Here is a 23,742-nt window from a genome sequence, read left to right as displayed (position 1 = left end):
CATCATTTATCAATAATTATTTTTCTTACATGAGGGACAATTCAATGTCTATATCTTCTAGAACTTGCTTGCACATACTTATTGAGACTTTTTTTTCATATATATTCATGGGGACGAAGAAGGCACTTAGGTGAACCTAGAGCTAGAAGCATATCCCGTACTTTTTAACAATTAGTGAATCACTTTGAACCTTAAATTTATCCAATTTTTTTTCTAATCCCATTTAATTATTAGGTTTGAGTGTGAAGTTACAATTCGAGATGAATGGGACGAGTGGGGTTTCATTTAAAGGGGTGAGAGTGAGGAGGAATTGAGTAAGACTGTAGTGTACTTAATATTGTTTCAATACTGTATCTTCACTACTCTAAAAAAAGAGAGAGAAAAAATGAAAATATTGAAATATTGTAAGAAAAAAATAAAGAAAAGGAGGAGAAGAGAAGGTAGAAAAAGAGAGAAGGAGTAAGCACCCAAAACTCATGGCTAGTTATTGAGTTGTGGGTAATTGAGTTTGGGGAGTTTATGAATGTTGAAATCTGATGTTAAAAGAGAGACGAAGAAATAGAGCCTATGAGTAGAGAGTAGTGAGATATGTGATATATATAATAGGGGTTTAATCTCGAGTTATTGGTATGGGTTTCCGTCTTTTTTCTACCTGCATCTCAATTGAATCAGTTTGTTGATATTCCAAGCCACATTACAAATGAATCAAAGACCTGATTCATGTATGCATATGAGTGTTTTTATAGTGGAGACTTGATGAACAAGCAAACAAATAATAGTATACATTCATGGAATGTGGATTGGGTCCAAATATAGAGCCCAGAGATGCACAAGAGTTGAGCGTAAACACGACTATGTTAGGATCTTCAGTGGTGGCATGCTAGATTTTAAATGAAAAAACTATGTTCTCAAATATACGGGTTATTTCCTACTTTTTGATATGTGTTGTTCTTAAATATTTTCTGAAATTGGATTTTTAAAAGGATAATGGTAATGTAATGTTATTTATTTATGTTTATGTGATGAAGGAATATGATTGCAAATATGAATGCACTCATCTTTGAGAACATTAACGGGACTACTTCTAATTGATGTCATGAATCTAGTTGGGGATAATTTGATTGATTTGCTTTGTTTTGTCTTGTTTTGCTCAAGGACTAGCAAAAATTAGCTTTGAGGGTGTGATAACTTGGTGAAAATTGAGTTAATTTACCACATTTTGGGCTATATTTGTACACTAGAATTTTGAGTTAGTCGTGTCTTAGGCTAGTTTTTAATAGTTTTAGTTTTAGCTTGAATTTAGTAGGGTTAGGTACTTTTTGATCATCTCTCGTTAGTTTTCGAGAATTTTATACTGATATTTGTTATTGATATCAAGTTTTGTCTTTTAGGGATGATTATAGGGTTGGCAATTCCTAACACGACATGGATACGATACGGTATTAAACGGGTTCGGGTTAGGCATTTTTTATATTCGGTCTAAACTGGTTGGACCCGTTTAAACACAGTTAATAAGCGTGTCTTATCGGATTGAACTCGTGTAACCCGATTATACACTATTAAACTTGTTTATTTAGATGTGTTTAATCTTGTTGTTATAATCGTATAACCCATTAATCCATTCATACTAAAATTACAAAAATGTCCTTACTAACCCTAATAGCTAATTTTAGGGTTAGTAATACACAGTTCAATAGTTCATTCCTAATTTCCTTCCACGGCCGCCTCTCTTTGTTATATTCTATCAATTCTCTTTCTTTGTTTCTCGACAGAGAGAACTCATAGATGACTTAGACGAGACAGAGACGACCTCGATCCCTCGACCACTCCAAGTGCCACGGTGATCCCACCCCAACACGACGCCGGTGCCACTGTGATCTCACCTCGACGGTCGTGGCCCTCTAGTACCCTTTGAAGGTTGAAGGCTAAAGCACAGACAACTTCCGACCCCGTCCTTCTAGTCTCGCTCACTCTCCAACTCTCCTCCAACCCTTGTTGCTCTCCAATCCAAGTCTCCGACGTAATTTGTGAGTTCTCGATTGTCAATTGAAGCCCAATTAAAGTCCGCTTGCATAGCCCTAACTCTAATTTCGATTTGAGTCTCTCTCCTACTCTCAGTCAATTAAAGCCTAATTGAGTCTATCTCTCTCTCTACTATTAGTCTATGTCTGATTGCACAATCGATTGAAGTTCGTCCGTGAATTGGGGATTGATCGAGCTGCTGGCCACTAATGATTCAAAGCCCTCGACTGTGAATTGCAGAGAAGAAAGTGACGAGGGCTTAAAGGAGTTGCAGAGATCATAGACGGGCTGAGTTTATCAATTCACTGCTCCTCCATAAACTTTCATTGCTTTAGGAAATAAACTGATCTCTTCATATTGTTTGATTTGAAAAGGTGATATAGAAAGGGAAAATCAGAATGAATTGAAAGGTTATTACGATATCTCATACAAATTGATGCGTTTAAAGCTATAAGATTGAGCGTCAAATTAATTGCATAAATTATTTTTCCTTACTGTAAAGGTGAAGTTATATGCCCTATCTATTCTCTGCCTATATTACTTTCCCGAACATTAATTTTGTTCTCCCAGGCTTTCATGAGCTTTGCCAGTTAAACTTTAGTAACTGATACGTGTTTCTTATTCCCTGGTCTATTTAAAGATAATGAGTTTAGAGAATAATTTGGAGTTGAAGTTAGAATCCTCTGAGAAGGAAATGCCCATTGCCATGATAAACGAAGATGATGATGTAGTGGAGCTCGATGGAGACGAGATCAAAGACACTACAACAGGAACTCAAGCAGAGACATCGAATGGCAAGTGAAAAAGAAGGCTGACTTCACCTGTGGAACCTCTATGAACAGTTGATAGAAAAGACCATTGATGGTAAGACTTGTTGTAAGTGCAAGAAGCATGGCTCACTTTTTATTTGTGATAATCGAAAGGCAAGCGAAAAAGAAGGCTGACTTCACCTATGTGGCGCCTCTATGAACAGTTGATAGAAAAGACCATTGATGGTAAGACTTGTTGTAAGTGCAAGAAGTGTGGCTCGCTTTTTATTTGTGATAATCGATATGGGACAATAAATCTGAAAAGACATGGTGAAAGATGCATTCGTAAAGATACACGAAATGTTCGTTAGCTGCTCATGAACCATGATATTTTTTTGAGAAATGCTACATTTGATCATGAACGCTTTTGTGAGTTATTGATTGTTGCCATTATTATGCATGATCTGCCTCTCGTCTTTATGGAGTATGCTGGAATTAGAGCAGTATTCTCATATTTGCGTGAGTGTGTGCACGTTATATCTCGAAACGCTGCAAGGACTGATGTGTTGAAGGTTCATAAAAAAAAAAGAAGTCATGGGTTAAGCGCTTGCTTGACGAAGCTAGTGGTAGGATTTGTTTGACATCTGATTTGTGAACCTCAATTGCTACTGATGAGTATTTCTCTTTGACTGCACATTTCATTGATAAAAATTGAATTTTGCAAAAGAGGATTATGAATTTCTGCCTAATGCCACATCCACATACTGGTGTGGCGTTAAGCAACATGATTACCTCTTTGTTGGTTGAGTCGGGTATTAAGGGAATGTTGTTTTCTATTACTTTGGATAATGCCTTCGTAAATGACACATTCGTGGACTTGTTGAGATCGCATTTAAATATGAAGGATGCACTTCTAACCAAAGGTGAATTCTTCCATCAACAATGTTGTGTCCTTATCATTAATTTGATTGTGCAAAACAGACTAAAAGAGATTGATGTTGTGGTAGATAAAGTGCGGGAGAGTGTCAAGTATGTTAGAAAAGAAAAGTTTTTTGGATGTGTGTAACTCTTGTCTTTGAATCCGAAGAGAGGCTTGAGGCAAAACGTCCCTACTCGTTGGAATTCAACATTTCTTATGCTTGAAAGTGCATTCTACTATCATCGTGCATTTTGTCATCTAGAGTTAAGTAATTCCAATTATACAAATTGGCCTACCTCATTGGAGTGGGAGAAAATTGAAAAGATAAAGAAGTTCTTGGGGATTTTCTATGAGATTACGAACTTGTTTTTTGGCAATAAGTATTTGACCACAAATCTATACTTTCCTTCCACTTTCAAAGCATATGTGATGCTCAATGATTGTAGTGATGTGGCAGATGAAGATTTGAGAGCAATGTCATTGAGGATGCTAATGAATTTTGGAAAGTACGGATTTGAATTTTCAGCATTTTATCGATAGCAGTGATATTGGATTATAGATATAAAATTCAATTTGTAGATTGGAGTTACAAAAAGTTGTATGGTAGTCAGTCTTCATAATTTCAGACTGTCCGAGACAAATTATTCTCATTGTATGAAAAATACACATCACATGAGAAGGGGAATCAAATATCTGCATCAAAAGAGAAGTTCCCTCCAGATGCTGATCAAGAGTTAATTGAGCTAAATATGCTGGAGGCAAAATTTTTAATGATGTTATGTATTATTTTGTCAACATTTTTATTTGTTTCCCATATATTTTCTCTTTCTTGTTGTCATTTGTCCTTGAAATATGTTTTCATTGGTCTCTCCTTGTTATTTTAATTTTTTATTAGGAGTTCTTATTAGGAGTTCGATGATTATGATGATGATGAGTATTCATGCTCCGTTTGGTTTCGCAGTTAAAATAACAAAAAATTTAACTTTAACTTTAACTCAACACACTACACAACAAAACTATAATTTCCCAAGTCAAAAATTTTAACTTTAACTTTAACTCAACACACTACACAATCATTTGTCATTTTCCACAATCAAAATCAAAGTTACTTTAACTCTGAAACCAAACGCACCTTTAGTATCTTCAAAAGTACTTAGATGTGACAATGATCGATAAAAAGATGGATATGAACTTTCTTGATTATTAGAAGATTAACTCCCAATGATATCCAACAGTTGCAAATATGATTTGTGATATTTTGAGCATTTCCCTATCCACGGTTGCCTCAGAGACAACATTTAGCTGTGGAGGTCGTGTTCTCGATCAATATCAAAGTTCTTTGAAACTTGACCTCGTGGAAGAACTCATGTGCTCTCGAGATTGGCTTTATGGATTAGCTGGTAAGTATACTTTTCAATATGATTTCTAAAGTTCTTTTATTGATCTTTCTCTATTTCGAATGTAGATGGTTGTGGGATTTCCATGTATCAACTCACTGAGAATTTGATGAACTTACATATTAGTGAGGAGCCATCAACTCAAGGGTCCAATACTATAGTCAATTAAGAATTAGTAAGTCTTTTAAAAAGCTAAATATTTCTTTGTTATGTGAGTGTTACCGAAGTATCTTTCATATGTTTGGTTGTGGAGGGTTCTATTATGTGATATATTATATGCTTCTACAAGTATCGCGGATGGAATGGTAAAAAATGGTTATAAGATATATATGTCTTGAATACAAGTAATTTCCTTGCTTTTCTTTAACTTTTATATATTGCAATAACTTTTTACTTACATTGAAACATGTATTCTTAGGTTCCATTAAAGATGGCACATGGAGCAAGGATTTTTCTTTGGCTGGATGATGGCCAGATGTTTTGCTAATTTAACTATTGTCTTTTATTATCGAGTGATGCAACTTATGGTGAAGGTCATCAAGTTTGGTTTCTCAAATTTTTTTTAAACTTTTAGACTGTTATTAATTGTGTTAAGATGGCTTAGAATGGTCATATATTCAAGAGGAAGCATTGCATCACAAAAAAACTGATGTTCATTTGTTTCTGATGTTTAGCAGAAATTGATTTTACAGAGATGGTGTTTTACCCATATTTGCTATGATGTTCACTTGTTCATTTGTTGGCATTGTTTTGTAATGCTCGTCTCTACTTATATGAGTAATTAGTTGTTTCGCTGTGAATCCTAGCATTTAAATTCCTGGTAGAAGTTGGGGTATACACCGTTAGTAGCCTTACTTGTATTTAAATAAGGTAGGTATGGATACGCATGTTCAATATGCTCGAACGGATTGACACGGATAAACATGTCATTTGTATTTAAAATCTAACCTGTTTAATAATCGCGTTGTGTATGGATACGTGTACCTACTATGACATGTTTCGATAAACAGATTTAACATATCGTGTCTAGGTTGACACGGATATAAACAGATCGTTGTTTTCAAAATCTAACTCGTTTAGTAATTGTATCGTGTTCAGGTTATGATTTCGATGACTCGCGTCCGTTTAGACACGAACATATAAATACAACACGACACGAATTGCCACCCCTAGATAATTATGAAGCTATGAGGAATTCAAGTACTAAGTTCGATATTCGGGATACAAAGAGAGCGCATGAAGTCATCTTAGATGAAATTGTTGTTGCAAAGTTCTGAAATTGCGTTAGCTATTCCGTTAAGCCGAATTAGATGAAATTGTCGCGGCAATATTGATTTTTGTCACAGCAATTTGAGCTGAGTGCATATCTGGTTTCTCTTGAGTATTTTAGGCAATTTTAGGCCATGTGACATCTTGGGAAGTATTGTGCAATATGATACCTTGTGGACTAAGTCTAGAAAACAATATATTAGGGATTGCTTTTATTTCAAATTAGAAAATTAAATTTGGATTTCTAGGAGAATTTCTTGGAATCTTTTCGGGATATTTAAAGGCCTTTTGGTTGAATATGAAGAGGTGAGTTGGCATCGGGAAAAAAGTAAACGTGGGGAGCATTGGGTGATCGAGGAGAAGACGGAAACGACTCGAGCCCAAGACCGGTCGTGTTTTCTTTTAGTTCTTCCTTATTCTTGCATTCTATTACGTTTTCTTCAAATTTTTTGTTGTTGAACTCCATTATCATCATGAGCTAAATCTGTTTTACCTAGGGTATCAACGAAACCTAAAGTTTAATCTTAATTTGTGTTCTTGCTTCTTTGCTTACTGATTGATTGATCGTGTTTATTTTATTTCGTTCTTAATGCTATTGGATTAATTGGCGACCAATTAGATTGTTCTAGCAACTGAGATGAACTTGGGATTGGATTCTAAGTTTAGGCTCGGGATGAGATAACCTATGATTAATTAATTTGCGAGAGGATTATAAATAATCAATCGTCTTAGGTGGGTTTGATCTTAATGGGTCCTTTCTAGTCGGTTGCCTAGGAATACTGTAGTTGATTTGATACATGGGAATACATTCTCGTAGCTATCGAAAGACGTGCGATAAGATAAAAAATTCTAGGTTAATAAGATAATCGATCATTCAATAGCAAGTGAAATAGGTGATCCGATTATTAATAATCCAATGTGAAGTTGTCTGCTTCAGGTATTATTATTTTTATTAATTTTATGCTTTATCTTTAAAAAAATCTCAGAAATTAATTGTCTAAATAAACACAAAATGTCCTAATTCTGGTACCAAATAAAAGTTTAGATTAATTTTCGTGGGAACGATACTCTGTTCACTTTTTATTACTTATTCGATACGTGCATTTACGTAAATTGATTATATTTATAGCAGCAGTAAAAAAAAAAAAAAGAGGAAGTCATTGGCCAATCCACAGCCTTGAATTGGGTGCAAGCCGAGCAAGGGTCGAGATGATTCGGGATTGGCTCGACGCGGAACCAGGCGGAATATTGTGACAGGCAAAAGGCAGGCAGCACGGGCCCTAGCCAAGGACCATAGCCCAGCTCAGCTGGCTCTGTCATCAAAGCCCAAGCGAGCACTCTGCCACTGCCAAGAAAAGAAAAGTCTTCGTGGGAGTCAATGAGATGAACGAAGCGGAACATTCCAGAACCCACACTGGTACCCTCGCCAGAACTCTCTCGTCTTCTTCCTTCCCCCTCCGCTTCACCTTCATATATTCTTCTCATCAATCGACGATCCGCCACTAGTCCCCCCCCCCAAACCCTCCTCCCTTCCACTTCTTTGCCTTCTGGGTGTGCTGACTGCGAGGCGTTGATTCTTCTTCTCGATCTGTCTCCATGGCGGACGAAGCCAAAGCCAAAGGTAACGCCGCCTTCTCCGCCGGCGACTACGAGTCCGCCGTCCGTCATTTCTCCGACGCCATCGCCCTTGCTCCCACTAATCATGTCCTCTACTCCAACCGATCCGCCGCCTACGCCTCCCTCTTCCGCTACTCCGAGGCCCTCGATGATGCCAAGAAGACCGTCGAGCTCAAGCCCGACTGGTCCAAGGGCTACAGCCGCCTCGGCGCCGCCCACCTCGGCCTCGGCCACGCCGATGACGCTGTCTCCGCTTACAGGAAGGGGCTCGAGATGGATCCCAACAACGAGGCTCTGAAGTCCGGCCTCGCCGATGCCCAGGCCGCAGCTTCCCGGAGCCGGGCCGCCCCGAATCCCTTCGGGGACGTGTTCCAAGGGCCGGAGATGTGGGCGAAGCTGACCGCCGAGCCGTCCACCAGAGTCTTCATGCAGCAGCCGGACTTTGTGAAGATGATGCAGGAAATTCAGAAGAATCCCAGCAGCCTTAATCTGTACTTGAAGGATCAGAGGGTGATGCAGGCGCTCGGAGTTTTGCTGAACGTGAAGTTCCACTCGCCTAATCAGGAGGACAGGGACATGCCTGAGGCTGAGCCGGCAGACCCGCCCTCACAGCCGGAGAAGAAGCCTGAGCCCCAGGCTCACCCTGAACCAGAGCCGGATCCCATGGAAATATCAGAAGAGGAGAAAGAAGCAAGGGAGAGGAAGGCTCAGGCTCTGAAGGAGAAAGAAGCGGGCAATGCAGCTTACAAGAAGAAGGATTTCGAGACTGCTATTCAGCACTACACGAAAGCCATTGAGCTCGATGATGAGGACATCTCCTTCTTGACAAACAGAGCTGCTGTGTTCTTGGAGATGGGAAACGTAAGTTTTTTTTCCTTCTATTCAGATTTGTTCTGTTTCATGCAATGTCTGTCTGCAAATCGAATCTTTCGCTAGAGCAAGGCGCTTACTTGTGGAAATATAGACAAGCCGTTTATTCTTGTTTGTTTAGGAAGCCTAATGTTCTGTCTTTTGATATTTGTTATCAATGTCTAATCACAAACCATAGAGAAGATAAGTGATTGCGATAACTACCGTTTAGAATTTGGTAGGACGCCAAATATGAACCTATAATTGGTAGGATTCACGCTCTGGGTCATCGATGTCCCTCAAAATAGGTATTTTAGTCCGTGTATCCACAGAACCATCGTGGCTGGGGTTACTGATGATTTTATCGGTTCATTTACTTGATTGGTGATATGTTATATTGATTTTGTTGAGCCATGGGTGTGAGGAATACTGAAGATATTGATGTGATGGCATGTCAAAAACGATTTCTTGATAATGGGATTGGACGGTTACGCGGGCTTTATTAGATCGGGCTTGGATTGGACGGTTATGTGTACGTTATTGAATTATGCTGCACGTTTAGGTACCTGGAAATGCTTAACAGAGAGGTCAACAATTTATGACCGCTGTCTTTGGAGGACGATTTTGGATAATTGCACATTATTTTGGAATCTGAGGCAGTAAATTCACTTGCTGCTTTCTCCACTTTGAACCGTGATAAGCTGTCTTTAGCTTGATATCTAGAATGTTACTACATGATGGTAATTGTTTATGTTTTTGTTTTGGTTGTGTCTTAGTCGTTAACTGGTTGAGCCGCCTCCTTCAGTCTGCCTTTGTACTCCGTTGCTTATCTCCAGCCATTTGTTTCAGTGTTTAGTCTTTTTTTCTATATTCTATTCCTGTTTTCGTACAAATATGTGGTGCTTGTTCGCTCGTGGATTTGTCAAATCTGATGGATTCTCTTGAATGATCATGTGCTTGGTCTTTGCAGTATGAGGAGTGTATTAAGGATTGTGACAAGGCTGTTGAACGGGGAAGAGAGCTGAGATCGGACTTCAAGATGATTGCTAGAGCTTTAACCAGGAAGGGAAGTGCCCTGGTAAAAATGGCAAAGTGCTCGAAGGATTTTGAACCTGCTATTGAAACATTCCAGAAAGCTCTTACAGAACATCGGAACCCAGACACCTTGAAGAAGCTTAATGATGCTGAGAAAGCGAAGAAAGATCTGGAGCAGCAAGAGTATTTTGACCCCAAAATAGCTGATGAGGAGCGTGAGAAAGGTATTTTGCAGCTTTTCTCTCCATCTTCACCCCTGTAGAGTGAGTAAACAGATATCTGTGAAATATATTCTCCTTTGGGAGTCTATTTTGATTTGACTGGGTCTCATTATCCTTTTCAGGTAATGAATACTTCAAGCAGCAGAAGTATCCTGAAGCTATCAGGCATTACACAGAAGCCTTGAGAAGGAATCCGAAAGATCCGAAGGTAACTTGTTGGCCTATCTGACTGCTGACTCTATGTGTCTGTCTTTGTCCTGGAGTTGGAGCATTCAGTGATGAGTCTATCTTCTTTCCTTTGTTCGGTTGAGCATCTGCTTATATGTGGTCATCGAATTTCAGGCTTACAGTAACAGGGCAGCCTGCTACACAAAACTTGGTGCCATGCCTGAGGGATTGAAGGATGCAGAGAAGTGTATTGAGCTTGATCCCACCTTTGCCAAGGGATATACGAGAAAAGGCGCTATTCAGTTTTTCATGAAGGAATATGACAAGGCTTTGGAGACATACCAAGAAGGCCTGAAACATGACCCCAACAACCCGGAATTGCTAGATGGTGTAAGAAGGTATCTACTACATCTCTGAAGCCTTTTGTAAGTTTCCGCCATGTGATTTGTTGGAGGCAACGGTTTAATTGTTTTTGGTGCTGCTGTTTCCAGATGTGTAGAACAGATAAACAAGGCTAATCGTGGGGATCTCACCCCAGAAGAATTGAAGGAGAGACAGGTATGAACTTCTTTTTGGAAATTGTGAAGCTATGTGACCATAATCTGCAATTGCTGTGGATGGTAAGGCAAAGTTCTGCAATTAGAAGACAAGAACACTGTGAACTAGGCTCAGCTAGAATGCTCGTAACTAAACTTGGTTTTGTAACTTCTAGATTTATACTGGTTCTAACAAACTGGTCTTGTTAGATTGGTCTTTAGTAAACCTCTCTTCTAGTGCGTTGTGAAGGTAGTCTTAAATCTCACGGCGTGGTTGCTTTCGATTAACAATCTTAGTCTAACTGGATGGTTAGCGGGGAATTTGACTTCTTGAGGCATTGGAAATAAGAGGGAGGATAGGTTGCTGATCATGATATTTTATGGGAATGTTGCAGGCAAAAGCAATGCAGGACCCAGAGATCCAAAACATTCTCACCGACCCGGTCATGAGACAGGTAATGGAAGAGAAATGTTTCTGGTAATGTAGAGGTTGGTGTGCTATCGATTGCTTTCCAGGGATGGAAGGGCTAATGTGGCTGTTTTTGGCTTGTTCGGTGATATAGGTATTGATCGACTTCCAGGAGAACCCCAAGGCCGCTCAAGATCACACGAAGAACCCGATGGTGATGAACAAGATACAGAAGCTGGTCAGCGCGGGCATCGTCCAGATTAAATAAAAACTGCAGCAGAGAAAAGCCTAACTTGCCTCCTGTTCAACTTGTAATGCAGATGGTGTGGATTGAATTTGGCCTGGATTAGTGTCTTGGAAGAAAAAAAAAAGAACTGTATTTGAAATTTTGTCTTAGCATTCGGTTCCTTTCTTCGATTGTGTACACTGCGCCCTTTTATATCCCAGTTTCCTTGACAAGTGGTGAATTCTGCTGTGCTGAGTTACTTTCGGATAAGATTCAACTAATAACTTTTATCGGGTGCACTGTCAACAGGATTCTCGTCCGTAAGGCTCGCGTGTAATTTGTGGGTGAATAACAAGTGGATCTGTTGTTTCTATAATTTGATGATTGCAAAATTCACATTCAATCGATTAAATGCAAAATTCACATTCAGACATCATCGTAAAACTGCCCCCCAACGCATGTTGGTGTCCTGGATTGTGTATTCAAATCGCTGAGAAAACTAATAATCGGGGCTCGCAGTTAGCGCCTTAGTGGAGGATAAGATATATCCATGTAGGTAAAAACATCGGAGTCTGGAGGTCGTGATTGTCCGCTACTTCCATCCCGAGCACTTGCAGAGGCAGGCAGTCAAGTCATCTTCCTGGGCCAGCGACTTGTCATGACGTCCGAGTTGCTAAAGATGGTTAGCGGTCCAAGCCCCTCCACTTTTTGGTTCATTTATTTTAAACCCAAAAGAAAAAACAAGAAAAGAAAATTCCAACTGCTTTGGGGTAGGCAGGCAGGGAAAGCAAGCAGGCAAAGCTCGTCGGTCTGATTGGACCCCACAACGGCTGGACACCTGCCACGCGTGTCGCTCTCTTCTTGTGCATGCAACATCGGGTCTCCACTTCATCATCACCTCCTCCTCCTCCTCCTTCAGACAAACTTCCCCTTGTGTTCTTTCCATCTCTTCCCTTCTCCCCCGTTACCGCGCCCTCCCCCGTTGAAGTGCTTCCACCGAGTCTCTGCAGCTATATGTTCATGGAATGTTCTGTCTCCGCCACCATTAGGTTTTGTTTGCTGGTCCTGGTAATGTATGGCCTCTGCTTCGGATATGTACGAGGTGGTCGAGCAACTGCTCGGTTGAGGGACTGGGGGGAGCCGGAAATTCTGATGCCGACAGAGAAAGAGCATGCGGAGGAGGGTGGCGGTGGCACCGATGAGGAAACCGGCACGACGTGGGCGGTCCTCGTGGCTGGCTCTTCTGGCTACTCAAATTACAGGCACCAGGTGATTCACTAAAGAGCCCTTCCTTCTCTCTTTTGCTTTGAGTTTGGTTCCTCGTCAATTCAAGCGTATGACTCTCCGGTTTAGACCGCGGACTCGATATCCGAGGACCTCTAATCACAAAGAACTTTAGGACTATGTTGTTTATTTAGTAAATTACGTGCATGCGCTTATCATATGATGTGGAATGGGATGTGGGGATGCAGGCTGATGTATGCCATGCGTACCAAATACTGAAAAAGGGTGGTCTCAAGGACGAGAATATTGTGGTGTTCATGTATGACGACCTCGCCATGCATGAGCTCAATCCTAGGCGTGGCACCATCATCAACCACCCTCAGGGTGAAGATGTTTATGCCGGAGTGCCCAAGGTATGTTATTGCGCATCGATATCAACCAATCTTTGCATTCACACCTTGACAAATCAATGATGGTGTAGGGACCCCCTTTTATCTCTGTAAGATGATGGTATACATGACTTGGGAAACAATCAAAGCTGTTCATTCCCATTGGGTTGATCTATTGATAATCATTGGCCATGTGGATGGACTCTGATTGGCTAGTCGGGGCAACGGCACTTCTTTCGGTATATTGATCATTGTTTACACCATAGACATTATATGCTCTTGATTTATAGTCTAGAAGGAGCCAGTTCGGGATATGTGTTAAGCGCAAACAGATGAGAGATGGTGATTTTCTGGAGTGTTATTGACGATGCAAATACACTTTGGACCAGGGGAAACACCGACAGATTATAAATCAACTACGTTTGATCAGGCAATAGTCATTGGCACACGGATACGTGTACGATAGACGTGGGACACTAGAACAGCTATTATGTAGGATCTGCAAAGTTTGATGAAGATTTAACTTGGTTTCAATCGATTGAGCGCTGAGGTTCATGTGCATAACTTATCACATATTTCAGGATTACAATGGCAAGAATGTTACGGCTGAGAATCTGTACGCAGTGCTTCTTGGGGACAAGAATGCGGTGAAGGGAGGAAGTGGAAAGGTCATTAACAGTAAGGCTGGCGACCGGATCTTCTTGTACTATTCCGATCACGGGGGACCTGGAGTTCTTGGTGAGCTTTGCAGTTCTGATTCCTCTGTTTCTGGAAATGAATGACTTGGTGAACTTACCGCTATTTTTTTTTTGTTACAATCATTTCTCAACAGGGATGCCCAACTTGCCGTTTCTCTATGCCGGGGACTTCATCGAAGTTCTGAAGAAGAAACACTCTGCTGGGAGCTACAAAGAGATGGTAAATATGGCAGAGATTCAAGTCTAATATACAATTAAAGTTTCTCTGAAAACGGGGTTGCTTTGGTTTCGATTTGATTCGTAATACAGGTGATCTATGTGGAATCATGTGAGAGTGGGAGCATGTTTGATGGGATAATGCCAGAGGATTTGGATATTTACGTGACTACAGCCTCAAACGCACAGGAGAGCAGCTTTGGGACTTACTGTCCCGGAATGGACCCTTCTCCTCCTCCAGAATATATCACCTGCTTGGGAGACTTATATAGCGTTGCATGGATGGAGGACAGGTAATTAAAAGCAACTCTATCTTGGTGAGGTCGATTCAGTTTGATATAGATATATTGTGAAACAGATGCATGTACGATCTCTGGACCGCGAATGACTAAAAATTAATAAACTGTTGGAAGATTAGTAGATAGGATTATATTTTGATTATTTAACCGTTACTTTCATGTGCGTTCAGCGAGACCCACAATCTCAAGAAAGAAACTCTGAAACAACAGTATAAACAGGCGAGTGTTGTTGCGATTCGGTGATTACATAATATATTGAGAATATGGGGGGATGCTGAGTTTCATGTGTAATTCTGGTAGGTGAAACTGCGGACTTCGAACTTCAATACGTACAATGCAGGATCTCATGTCATGCAATATGGCAACAAGAGCATCAAGACCGAGAAGCTCTACCTTTACCAAGGTTTCGATCCTGCAAGCGTCAACTTCCCACCAAACAAACTCTACTTTGACACCCCACTAGGAGTCGTCAATCAGAGAGACGCTGATCTCCACTTCCTTTGGCAAATGGTAGGTCCCTAGAGTCTCTTTCCTTGCAATTTCTCATTCCCCAGAAGCCACGATTATGTCATACTTTGTCATCATATACTGTGTATATCAATCTGATAACTTCTTGAACCTTTTCCAGTATAAGAAATCGGAAGGAGCGATGGAGAAGAGGAGGGAGATCCTTGGGCAGATAATGGGCATCATGAAGCATCGGATTCATTTGGATGGCAGCATCGAGATGATTGGGATGCTGCTCTTCGGACCAGAAAGAGGTTCAGTGGTTCTAAGTGCAGTCAGAGAGCCAGGCTCACCCCTTGTGGATGATTGGCAGTGCCTGAAGTCCATGGTAATTGTTCTATGAATTGTTAACGTATATATTTAAGGAAACACGCAAAACTGAGCCAATTTGAGCGTGATGCAGGTTCAGCTGTTTGAGTCACACTGTGGGTCCCTGACTCAATACGGGATGAAGCACATGAGGGCGTTTGCGAATATATGCAACAGCGACGTGTCCGAGGCTGCGATGGAGGATGCTTGTCTGACCACTTGCTACGGACGCGAGGAAGGCCACTGGCACCCCTCCAACGTTGGATATAGTGCGTGATTGTGGTTTTAAATGCACGAAGATGTACAATATAATAAAAGGTCTGCCAAAGAAGGGGAAATCATCCTCCGAACTCTCCATAGTCAATGTTTTCAATGTTATAGTGGAAGCATCAAGCATACTTCCTTTGGTGCTGTGTAATGTATGTTCCTTCTGCGATGGACTCTTCTAAATGTTGGATAGAAATGGGCCATAAGGCTCTCCGATCCTTACTGCGAGCTGACATGAAGGGCCGATGTGGGCCTGGTTGTGCTGTGCTGAAATCGTCTTGTCGGGTTTGTTGCTGTCTCTGATCTTCCTTCTGTGATAGTCAAAAGACTACTTCTGTACCTGCTATATAGTTTTGTGGTGCATGGGAATTTCGAGGCTTAATCAGGAGGCTATGCGCCAATAAGGTGGGGCTGGAGGCCCTATTAATAGTTCAGCAGCCGAAAGACGATCGGATTGGAAAGTCAATAAGGACGATAGAGATGCAAATAAGAATATGGAGTAAGCATCGGGCTCCAATCAAAAGCCTTCTTCTGAGGGCATCATGTCGAATTGTTTTCCTCGCCATTATGTCGCAAGTTATGAGCTTGGCAGGGATGCCTCCCTTGCCGTTGTGATGCAACCAATTGGCTCAGCTCGACGTAGTCATTGGAGTCGAACATATACATAAACCATGGTGATCATCATGCCCTTGATGATGAATACCAGGGGTTAAATTGTACCTTCGCTGATCTAAGGTTGTTCCAGGTTCCGAAATGCAAGAATCCATAGGATGAACCTGTTGCGAAAGCCAATCGTTGTAATCCCGACAACCAAGCAGCAGCATTAACTCTATATTATCCCGGACACGTACGATCTAGCAGGACGTTCAGGGGGAGTCAACAAATTGAGGTCCTCGGGCTTATGATCTCCATATTTGTAATCGTATATGCTTCTCTTGTATTCAGTATGTGCCAATGGACCATCTCGAACCGTTTGTTTTATTGCCGAGAGAAATTGTCGAGTGAGATTACCAGCTATCACACCGATGTTGTCGGGTTTCTCCTACGTGTCTTGATAAGAAGCCTGTCTTGGTTTAAACACAGCTGGTTCAATGGAATTTTCTCTACTAGCTAGTAAGGGGCCGGAGAAGGACATTTTGATACGAAATTATCTCCTAATTGAATTGATGAAAGTGATTGAAAAGCCAGCCATGCGGGAGCGGGACTCCCCTCCAATATGGCTGCCAAGTGAGAAAGTGATGTGCACATTGATTTTTCTCCATGTTGCCCAAAATTGCAAGACATCATCCTTTTTGAATGAAAAGAACAGTATGCTTGATTATGCTAGGTTCATCACTCTAAAACGTTTTCTTCCATGGAAAAAAGAAACAAATTATAGGTTTACATTTTCTCTTTATTTTTTTTAATTAATTCCAAGACAAATTGTGCTTGCTATCATAAAGCTTTTTTCACTTATAATAATTTGAAATACCATTAGAAACAAGTTCATTCGATTCAAAAAGTCTAAATTTGTTAAACGTAGTATAGTCATTCCCAAATTAGAAGCTGATAAATCCTACCGTGGATATTTTTTGTGACTAAAAAGATTCTGAACACTAGGGCGATTTAATAAAAGATGTAGAGTGCTCTTTTCTCTTCCTTCTTTTTCCTAATTGGTGAATGAAACTGAATCACTAGTTTATATAAATGAGCTATACTCTTCAGTGTGCCTAATCTTTTTTGGTTACAAAGGAGGCCAATGGATCTAGTACATTGAAATAGAAATCTTAAATATCTAATAAAGAAACACGGGTAGTCCCACTGAGTATCGAACATGAAATCTATTGGTCACCAGGCGAGAGGTGCGCTACTGCGCTATACCTCTAATTTTTAATCAGCATGTCACAACCTAATAATTACAATCAAACTTGGAGAAAGTTTAAATGACACGTAGACTTCATACACAAACCCCACAATTATGCTTATGGAAAGCTGGCAAAGCATTTTTTTTCCTAGTCATTATTCTTGTTAAAATCAAATACTATGGTGTTCACCAAAAAAAAGAAAGAAAAAGAATCAAATGCCATGGTTTGGAATCTCAACATCGGAACTATATTCACAGAAATTTAGAAGAATCTAAAGGGCAAAAAGAAAAAAAAAACAACGAAATCAAAAACAAGAAAAAGACAAAATAATATCAGTATATTAAATTACCCTTACGTTTTGTCGTTTACAACAAAAAATCATCGGTCATGAATTTCGGCACAACGCCCGCCCTCAGACGATGCTGTCGTCCTCCCTCCCCGGTCCCAAGTACATGCCAATCATTAACTTGTGATGAGTAACGCCAGCCGGCCGGTCCACTAGCTAATTCTATACTGATCAACTTTGTGACGGTCCAAATGCCGGTATCGGCCGCTTTCAGCGATCCGCTTCTGGATCCGCTCGAGCTCCGAGATCCCACACGGCAGTGTGATCCCTCCCGGGTGATTGTACCCATGAACCTTCTCGGCCTCCCTCAGGAGCTCCCCGAACAGCGGGTGGTTGAAGTATATCACCGGCACCATGACCCTGCACATGCTGTCCCCCGACTGGCCCACGTACACTGCAAGGTGGCCCTTCGGGACGTCGTGCCTGACAGGTTTTTCGTGGCCAACCCGGACATATCCACGGCCTCTAGACCGGAAGCTGCATAATCTCTGGGCTCCACGGGAGAGGTACGTGCCAAGCCTGAGGATCTTAGACCCCGGGGAAGAGAGGCTACGCCGGGTAGGGCTCCTCATCTGTCGTCGTGTCATCCAGTGGAAGACCTTCGCCAGCTTCCTCCGAATTCTGAATCCTCTCTTTCTATTTATCATTCCTCTGCGGAAAACAAAACCGTCGTGCGGCGGTCTTCAATAAATAAGGCTCGATCGGCTTCCTTATATTATTAGAAGAAATCTCGCGATTGGCAAGAAAGATGGTGTACTAAGTAAAACTAGAGATCTTTTCCAGAGATCTGGAAAGAGCAAGTGGTCAGAGGGCCAGGAACGCCGGGTTGGACGGTTCAAGAGTCGGAGAGTGCACGAGAAAAATGATCAATTGAAGGGATCTATTTGTACAGAAGCATGGAGATTCCATAAGGAGGAAAGTGTGGAGAGCGACAGCCCAAAAGATCGACGAAAAAGGAAGAGAGTGACCAAAGTGAAATTTAAAGGAAGAAAGGATCATATGGATAAAGAAGATAAGCACGAAAGGAGCAAAGTAACGGTAAATTGATACGAGGAATCGTGATTTTTTATTTTGGTCAAATTGGTTATAAAGGAAGCTCAATGAAAGAGAAATTTTAAATAACTAATAAGATGACATAAATGGTAGATGTCGAATCTGCGACCTCTAAGTCAACATGCGAGAGTGCTCGCTATTATGCTATGTCTTCTTTTGATAGGAGTCATGACCGTTGGGTAGCCCAGAGGGACAAAGTTAAAATTCATTTCATGAATTAATACAATTCCAAATTTAAGTATGTGATTACACCAATATATATATAAATATATATATATAATTTTTTGGGAGGTTTAATTAGCTATTCTCATTTGTAATATCTGATAGTGTGTTAGATCTCTGATCTTGGATTTTGTCTTTCGCAATAGGAATCTGACGTCGGGCACTAGTCTATTGTGAAAATTTTCGTGTTTGGGCGTATATTTATTGGGTCAAAACTGAATATTATTTTCCTACCAATTTACCAAAGTCTAAATTGATTGAATTTTTCCAACAAACAAAAAATGATTGAATTCAAACAATGAGTTTTGCCAAATCATATAATTTATCTAGCAAAAGAAAAGGAAAAAAAAGAATTTAAACTATAAGAGTTGTAAATAGTTCAGCGACAAACTGAATTTTCAACTTTTTAATTAGTGGTATTTACTTGCAGTGCATGAATTCCATAATTACTGAAAGTATTTTGTGATCAAGGCAAACTAACGTGTAAATAGAAACTTTATATCAGTTAGTAACTCAAGGATAATCGGTTCCTTCACCTAGAAAATAAAATTGATTGATTTTGGCAATATTCTAATATCTCAGCGTTTGCTTTACATCATCCAATCCCTATATAAATAGGATTAAAGAAGGAAAAAAAAAGCTAACGTATGGGCTAATCGGGGCTAGTCCTGGTATAGCTGTTTGAAGTCATTCCTAAAAAGAGCCATCAGTAAATGAAGACCATTTAAGTTCAGGGTTGGAAAAAAAATAAAACTGAAAAATGATGAAGAAAAAACACTATACGAATGAAAATTATCTACCGAAAATTTTTTTATGAAAATTTTAGGATGCTGGGGTAATCATATATATTACAATTTTCTCATTCTTTATATTTATCTTAAACTAGTATTTTCTTTTTGAAGAAGAAGTTCATGAATGAACGAAATTAAAAATACTCACACTTCTTAAACATTATTGTTAATCCATCATTTACAAAGGACAATCTTTGTATTGGAGTATAATTCATATAATTTTCGTCTTAATTGGCATTTTCTTTTTCTTTTTCTTTTCATGAAGAAAAAATATACTGATATATTGTTGACAGGGTCGACTAGTTTATAAGTCAAATGTTATATATACTTCGCATTGCTATAAGATTATGATTGTTCGTAGGATGGAGCCCATGGACCGCCGCATCCACACACAATCTCAAAAGCTAAGACGTGAAGAGTTTTGGAATCTTTCGAAAGCCTCTTATGTATCAGAGACTTTGAGATCTTTGATCAAACTCCTTTATATTTAAAAGAATCTAACATAATGGTATATAAAACGATCAAGATAATATCATGATACCGTAGCAAACCCGACCGATTGAGTGGCATGCCACATGTGTTTTAGATGATATTTCCTTCTTTTTTTTTTCTCTTTGGGTAAATTGATCGGAGCTAAGGCTCGAGAAAAGGACAACAACATAATAAATAAAAAATTACATCAAACAAAAGCGGGGTAAGGATGCCCAACAGTGTCGCTAAAGAGTAGTGTAGTTATACCTGCTGGTGGGCTAGAGAGGAAGTGCGATCCAAGTGGTAGCTAAATCACCAAACGAGCCATCCAATTTGCACAAGCATTACCTTCCCTGAAAGTGTGTTGAATCTAGATATACCTATCCGCTTAAGTAAAGCTCTAATAGGCTCGACTAGATGGGCTAATTGTGGAGCACACCTTTTCTCAGACTTAAGGAGACCACGTACTATCTCTGAATCAACCTCCAAAATTATCCGCCTATTTCCAAGGTCCCAAGCATGCCCCCAAACCAACGAAAGCACCCCAAAGTTCATCCATCCCCGCTGAGGATATTCCTATGTTATGTGCAAAACCACTCACCCATCTCCGGTTGCAATGCCGAATAAGACCACTTCCACCTGCGGGACCTGGGTTCCCCTTTAATGCCCCATCAGTATTAAGCTTACGCCACTCGTGGGGAGGCTTAATCCAAGAGATCCATCGCCACTCACTAGGGGGTTTAGAATGCTTACCAGTCGAGCTGATGGCCTGGAGGCCAGTGTTCGGGAACTGCAGCACCGGTGCTGCCATGTTGGTGGGACGCATGTGATCAGTTTCATACAACTCCTTATTCGCCACCCCCAAATCATCCAACATCCAACAGCACAAATACTGGCTCATTTACCATCTGCGTCAGCCCTGTAGCGCCTCAGATTTGACTCTATCCAAGCTCGCAGAGAAAGTGAGAAAAAACCAGATTACGAAGGCACAAGGCTTAACCATAGCTGCTTAGCTCGCTCGCAATCTCTCAACACACATGGAGTGCATTCTCCTGCCCATTTGAGCACAATGTGCATATACTCGAGGAAGCCAGATGACACCTTACCCTATAGGAATTGGTAAGGAGGCGGTCATGGCACACAAGCCAAAGGAAGTTCCGAATCCGCTGCGGGCCCTTCCAGCTCCAAATAAGCTTCCACATAGACCCCGTACCAGCCCATGAATCAGCTGCGATCAATCTAAATGCCGAAAATACTGAAAAGCGACCCAATGGCTACAGTCTCCGGGACATACTATCAGCCGCATCCTCAGCCATTGGTGGCCTCATTGCAGCCACATGCAGTGCCGAGTGGTTATCCAAGAGGTGACCGAAGGTATCCCACCTCCAAGTCCCATCATTCAGTGGCAAAATCACACACTGTTCTGCCTCGGAGGTTCTCAATTGCGAAACAAACATTAGTTCCGTGGTTTTCCTTTTTTTGGTGTAATACTTTCATGCCATTTATGTGGTTAGAAGTTGTTTGGACATACTAATTTAAAATTATCGAATTTATAGATGATGATTCTTTGAAGCGAGGGACAAACACAAAGAGGTTTCATATTCACCGATCAACATGCTGGGCTAAACTATGTTTTTAAAAAAATTATTCACCAGACACCGCTTTCTACTTAATTAATAGCGGAAAATTGCCTAGGAAACGACACTCTACACTCCTCAACATATACTTCAATAAAATAGTGATACTCAGTCCTGAAATCAAACGGTTCTAAGTCTCATTCTTACTAGTGTAGTTTTTCATACTAATTCTTTTGGTTTCCATTGCCCTATCGTCCCCTAAATCGGTCACCTCCGTTATTATAATATAAAAGAGAAAAAAGTAACCTAAAAGAGAAGAAGATAATATTTATAATAGAGATGGGAAAGGAGAATATGACGAAAGCCGATACGTGAGGTACTGGGACGACACCGTACGCTATGGGTACGTACCATAGAATTTTCCCGAGCCGGTGCATACATATAGGACGTCTCTCTCTAATATTATAAATTAAGTTCAACTCTTTGAATTAATGCACGTACGGCATTGTATTACTTCAGCGGAAAATGGAAAAAGGGAAGAAAGGATCGCCTTTTTCCCAAATGAAATCTAATCTGATATCCATGTAATCTCTTGTTCGTGAGATTTGATAAAGACACCTTTCAATTCGACCCACCAATTATCGATTAAATTATTCATGAAATTGCTGCTGCCAGGTTGGAATTACATAAAGCTGCACGCAATTTAATTAATTAATCAATTATTAATTGCCAGGGGGCCAATAAAACTGTAGGGTTATTTTAAGACCAAAAGAAAACAGATTTGCATACTTATTATACTCATCATCTACGTCTGGACATATCCGTAAGTAATATAAGTCTAGACACACAAGCAAGCTAAGGGAGCAAGAGCAAGAGAACAAATTTGGAGGAGAGCAAAAACCGGACTTGCCCGATTTAATTAAATAAATCGATTCACTCTCTTACAGAAAAAAAAAAAAATCGATTCACTCTGTAGCCCACCTCAGTCTAACAATCGATGAGGTGGAAATTATACGTACAAACATGCATACAAATATTGTGTATATGATTTACAGAGATGGTGTCTCATCTAAGACATAATTGCATCACTATCCGTACGGTCTACCAAGTTGAAGATTCTTCAAGATTGAAGGTTTGGGTTTCTGTCATCTCATACAGATAGAAACCCTAATTAAATGAAGGAATTAAGCAGGCTCGAGCGGTGATGAATTCTATATCCACACACACACACACACACACACACACACTTATCGGAGAAAAAAAAAAGAATTCTATATATATATATATATATATATACACACCCATATAAAGGTACGAATGTAGACTCCGCAATGTGTGTTCCATATAACCGAAATGGAAGAACCTGATCAGCTTCGTATCAATGGTGTTTCGTGTTCATAAACCATGGTTAAGTTAAAAGAGTTTATGCATATTTTGGTGGAGATTGATTCAACAAATCACCACTTGCATAAATGTAAATGTTAACTGTTGGATTTTATTCAATAATTGTGGTCGAACATATATATTAATTAATTATGTATTATGAATATCTTTGTTATTGGTCTGATTAAGTGATCTATTATAGTTTTAAGTAATGTGCCTTAACGATATCTCGGTATAATAGGGGGTCTAATATGTAGATGCCATAAGGTAATTTCTGATTTGATGATGGATAGAATTAGAAATTACAATAATTTCAGGTACTTAGATGCAATTGAGAGGTTATAGTCCACGAATTATACGTTAAATAAACGCTATTTTGGGGTCTCATTACTCAGACAGAGATATAGCCCACGTCTTGACATATAGACTTGGAAGACCACAATACTTGTCTCTTGCTCACCTTTGGCTTCCGTAATTAATTCAGGTACTCTTCTATTTACTCAATTTGGTTTGGTGATATCGACATGTGAGATCTTGGTAGTTCAGTTAACTCAATTTTACAAACATTAACCACTCGGATAGATCTTTATTTATTTATTTATTCTCTTTAAGAGGATTTGTCCATAGATGGAAGCGCTTTTTCAAATAATTTGAACCTCATTGCTGCCAACCTGATTCAAGAATTCCAAGAATACGTATCAGTATGTAGGACTTTTTTTTTTTGGGTAA

General features: G+C 40.1%; 3 protein-coding genes across 3 annotated transcripts; 2 read left to right on the top strand and 1 right to left on the bottom strand.

Annotated features, from left to right (window-relative positions):
- Nucleotides 1-7,719: 7,719 nt before the first annotated feature.
- On the top strand, nucleotides 7,720-11,687 carry LOC116201503 (hsp70-Hsp90 organizing protein 3-like). Its single transcript, XM_031532768.1, has 7 exons — nucleotides 7,720-8,834; nucleotides 9,793-10,081; nucleotides 10,201-10,286; nucleotides 10,421-10,644; nucleotides 10,738-10,804; nucleotides 11,178-11,237; nucleotides 11,346-11,687. The coding sequence occupies exons 1-7, from the start codon at nucleotides 7,953-7,955 to the stop codon at nucleotides 11,457-11,459; spliced, it is 1,722 nt and encodes a 573-aa protein (XP_031388628.1). The 5' UTR covers nucleotides 7,720-7,952; the 3' UTR covers nucleotides 11,460-11,687.
- A 582-nt stretch (nucleotides 11,688-12,269) lies between these two features.
- Nucleotides 12,270-15,665, top strand: LOC116201513 (vacuolar-processing enzyme). The gene is made up of 9 exons (XM_031532778.1): nucleotides 12,270-12,686; nucleotides 12,890-13,054; nucleotides 13,612-13,768; nucleotides 13,863-13,948; nucleotides 14,038-14,237; nucleotides 14,414-14,462; nucleotides 14,544-14,753; nucleotides 14,872-15,078; nucleotides 15,154-15,665. Exons 1-9 carry the CDS (start codon nucleotides 12,285-12,287, stop codon nucleotides 15,334-15,336), a joined length of 1,659 nt encoding a protein of 552 aa, XP_031388638.1. The 5' UTR covers nucleotides 12,270-12,284; the 3' UTR covers nucleotides 15,337-15,665.
- A 1,466-nt stretch (nucleotides 15,666-17,131) lies between these two features.
- On the bottom strand, nucleotides 17,132-18,476 carry LOC116192064 (auxin-responsive protein SAUR36). Its single transcript, XM_031520483.1, has one exon. The coding sequence runs from the start codon at nucleotides 18,161-18,163 to the stop codon at nucleotides 17,669-17,671; it is 495 nt and encodes a 164-aa protein (XP_031376343.1). The 5' UTR covers nucleotides 18,164-18,476; the 3' UTR covers nucleotides 17,132-17,668.
- Nucleotides 18,477-23,742: the final 5,266 nt, after the last annotated feature.

Source organism: Punica granatum, chromosome 1 (assembly GCF_007655135.1).
Source record: "Punica granatum isolate Tunisia-2019 chromosome 1, ASM765513v2, whole genome shotgun sequence".
Taxonomy (NCBI): domain Eukaryota; kingdom Viridiplantae; phylum Streptophyta; class Magnoliopsida; order Myrtales; family Lythraceae; genus Punica; species Punica granatum.
This window is presented reverse-complemented; position numbering and strand designations above follow the sequence as displayed.

Coding starts and splice junctions, on each gene's coding strand:
- LOC116201503 (XM_031532768.1), top strand. CDS start 7,953: ATGGCGGACGAAGCCAAAGCCAAAGGTAACGCCGCCTTCTCCGCCGGC. Junction 10,082..10,200: donor TGATGAGGAGCGTGAGAAAG/GTATTTTGCAGC, acceptor TATCCTTTTCAG/GTAATGAATACTTCAAGCAG. Junction 10,645..10,737: donor TTGCTAGATGGTGTAAGAAG/GTATCTACTACA, acceptor TGCTGTTTCCAG/ATGTGTAGAACAGATAAACA.
- LOC116201513 (XM_031532778.1), top strand. CDS start 12,285: ATGCAACATCGGGTCTCCACTTCATCATCACCTCCTCCTCCTCCTCCT. Junction 13,055..13,611: donor TTTATGCCGGAGTGCCCAAG/GTATGTTATTGC, acceptor CACATATTTCAG/GATTACAATGGCAAGAATGT. Junction 15,079..15,153: donor GGCAGTGCCTGAAGTCCATG/GTAATTGTTCTA, acceptor AGCGTGATGCAG/GTTCAGCTGTTTGAGTCACA.
- LOC116192064 (XM_031520483.1), bottom strand. CDS start 18,163: ATGATAAATAGAAAGAGAGGATTCAGAATTCGGAGGAAGCTGGCGAAG.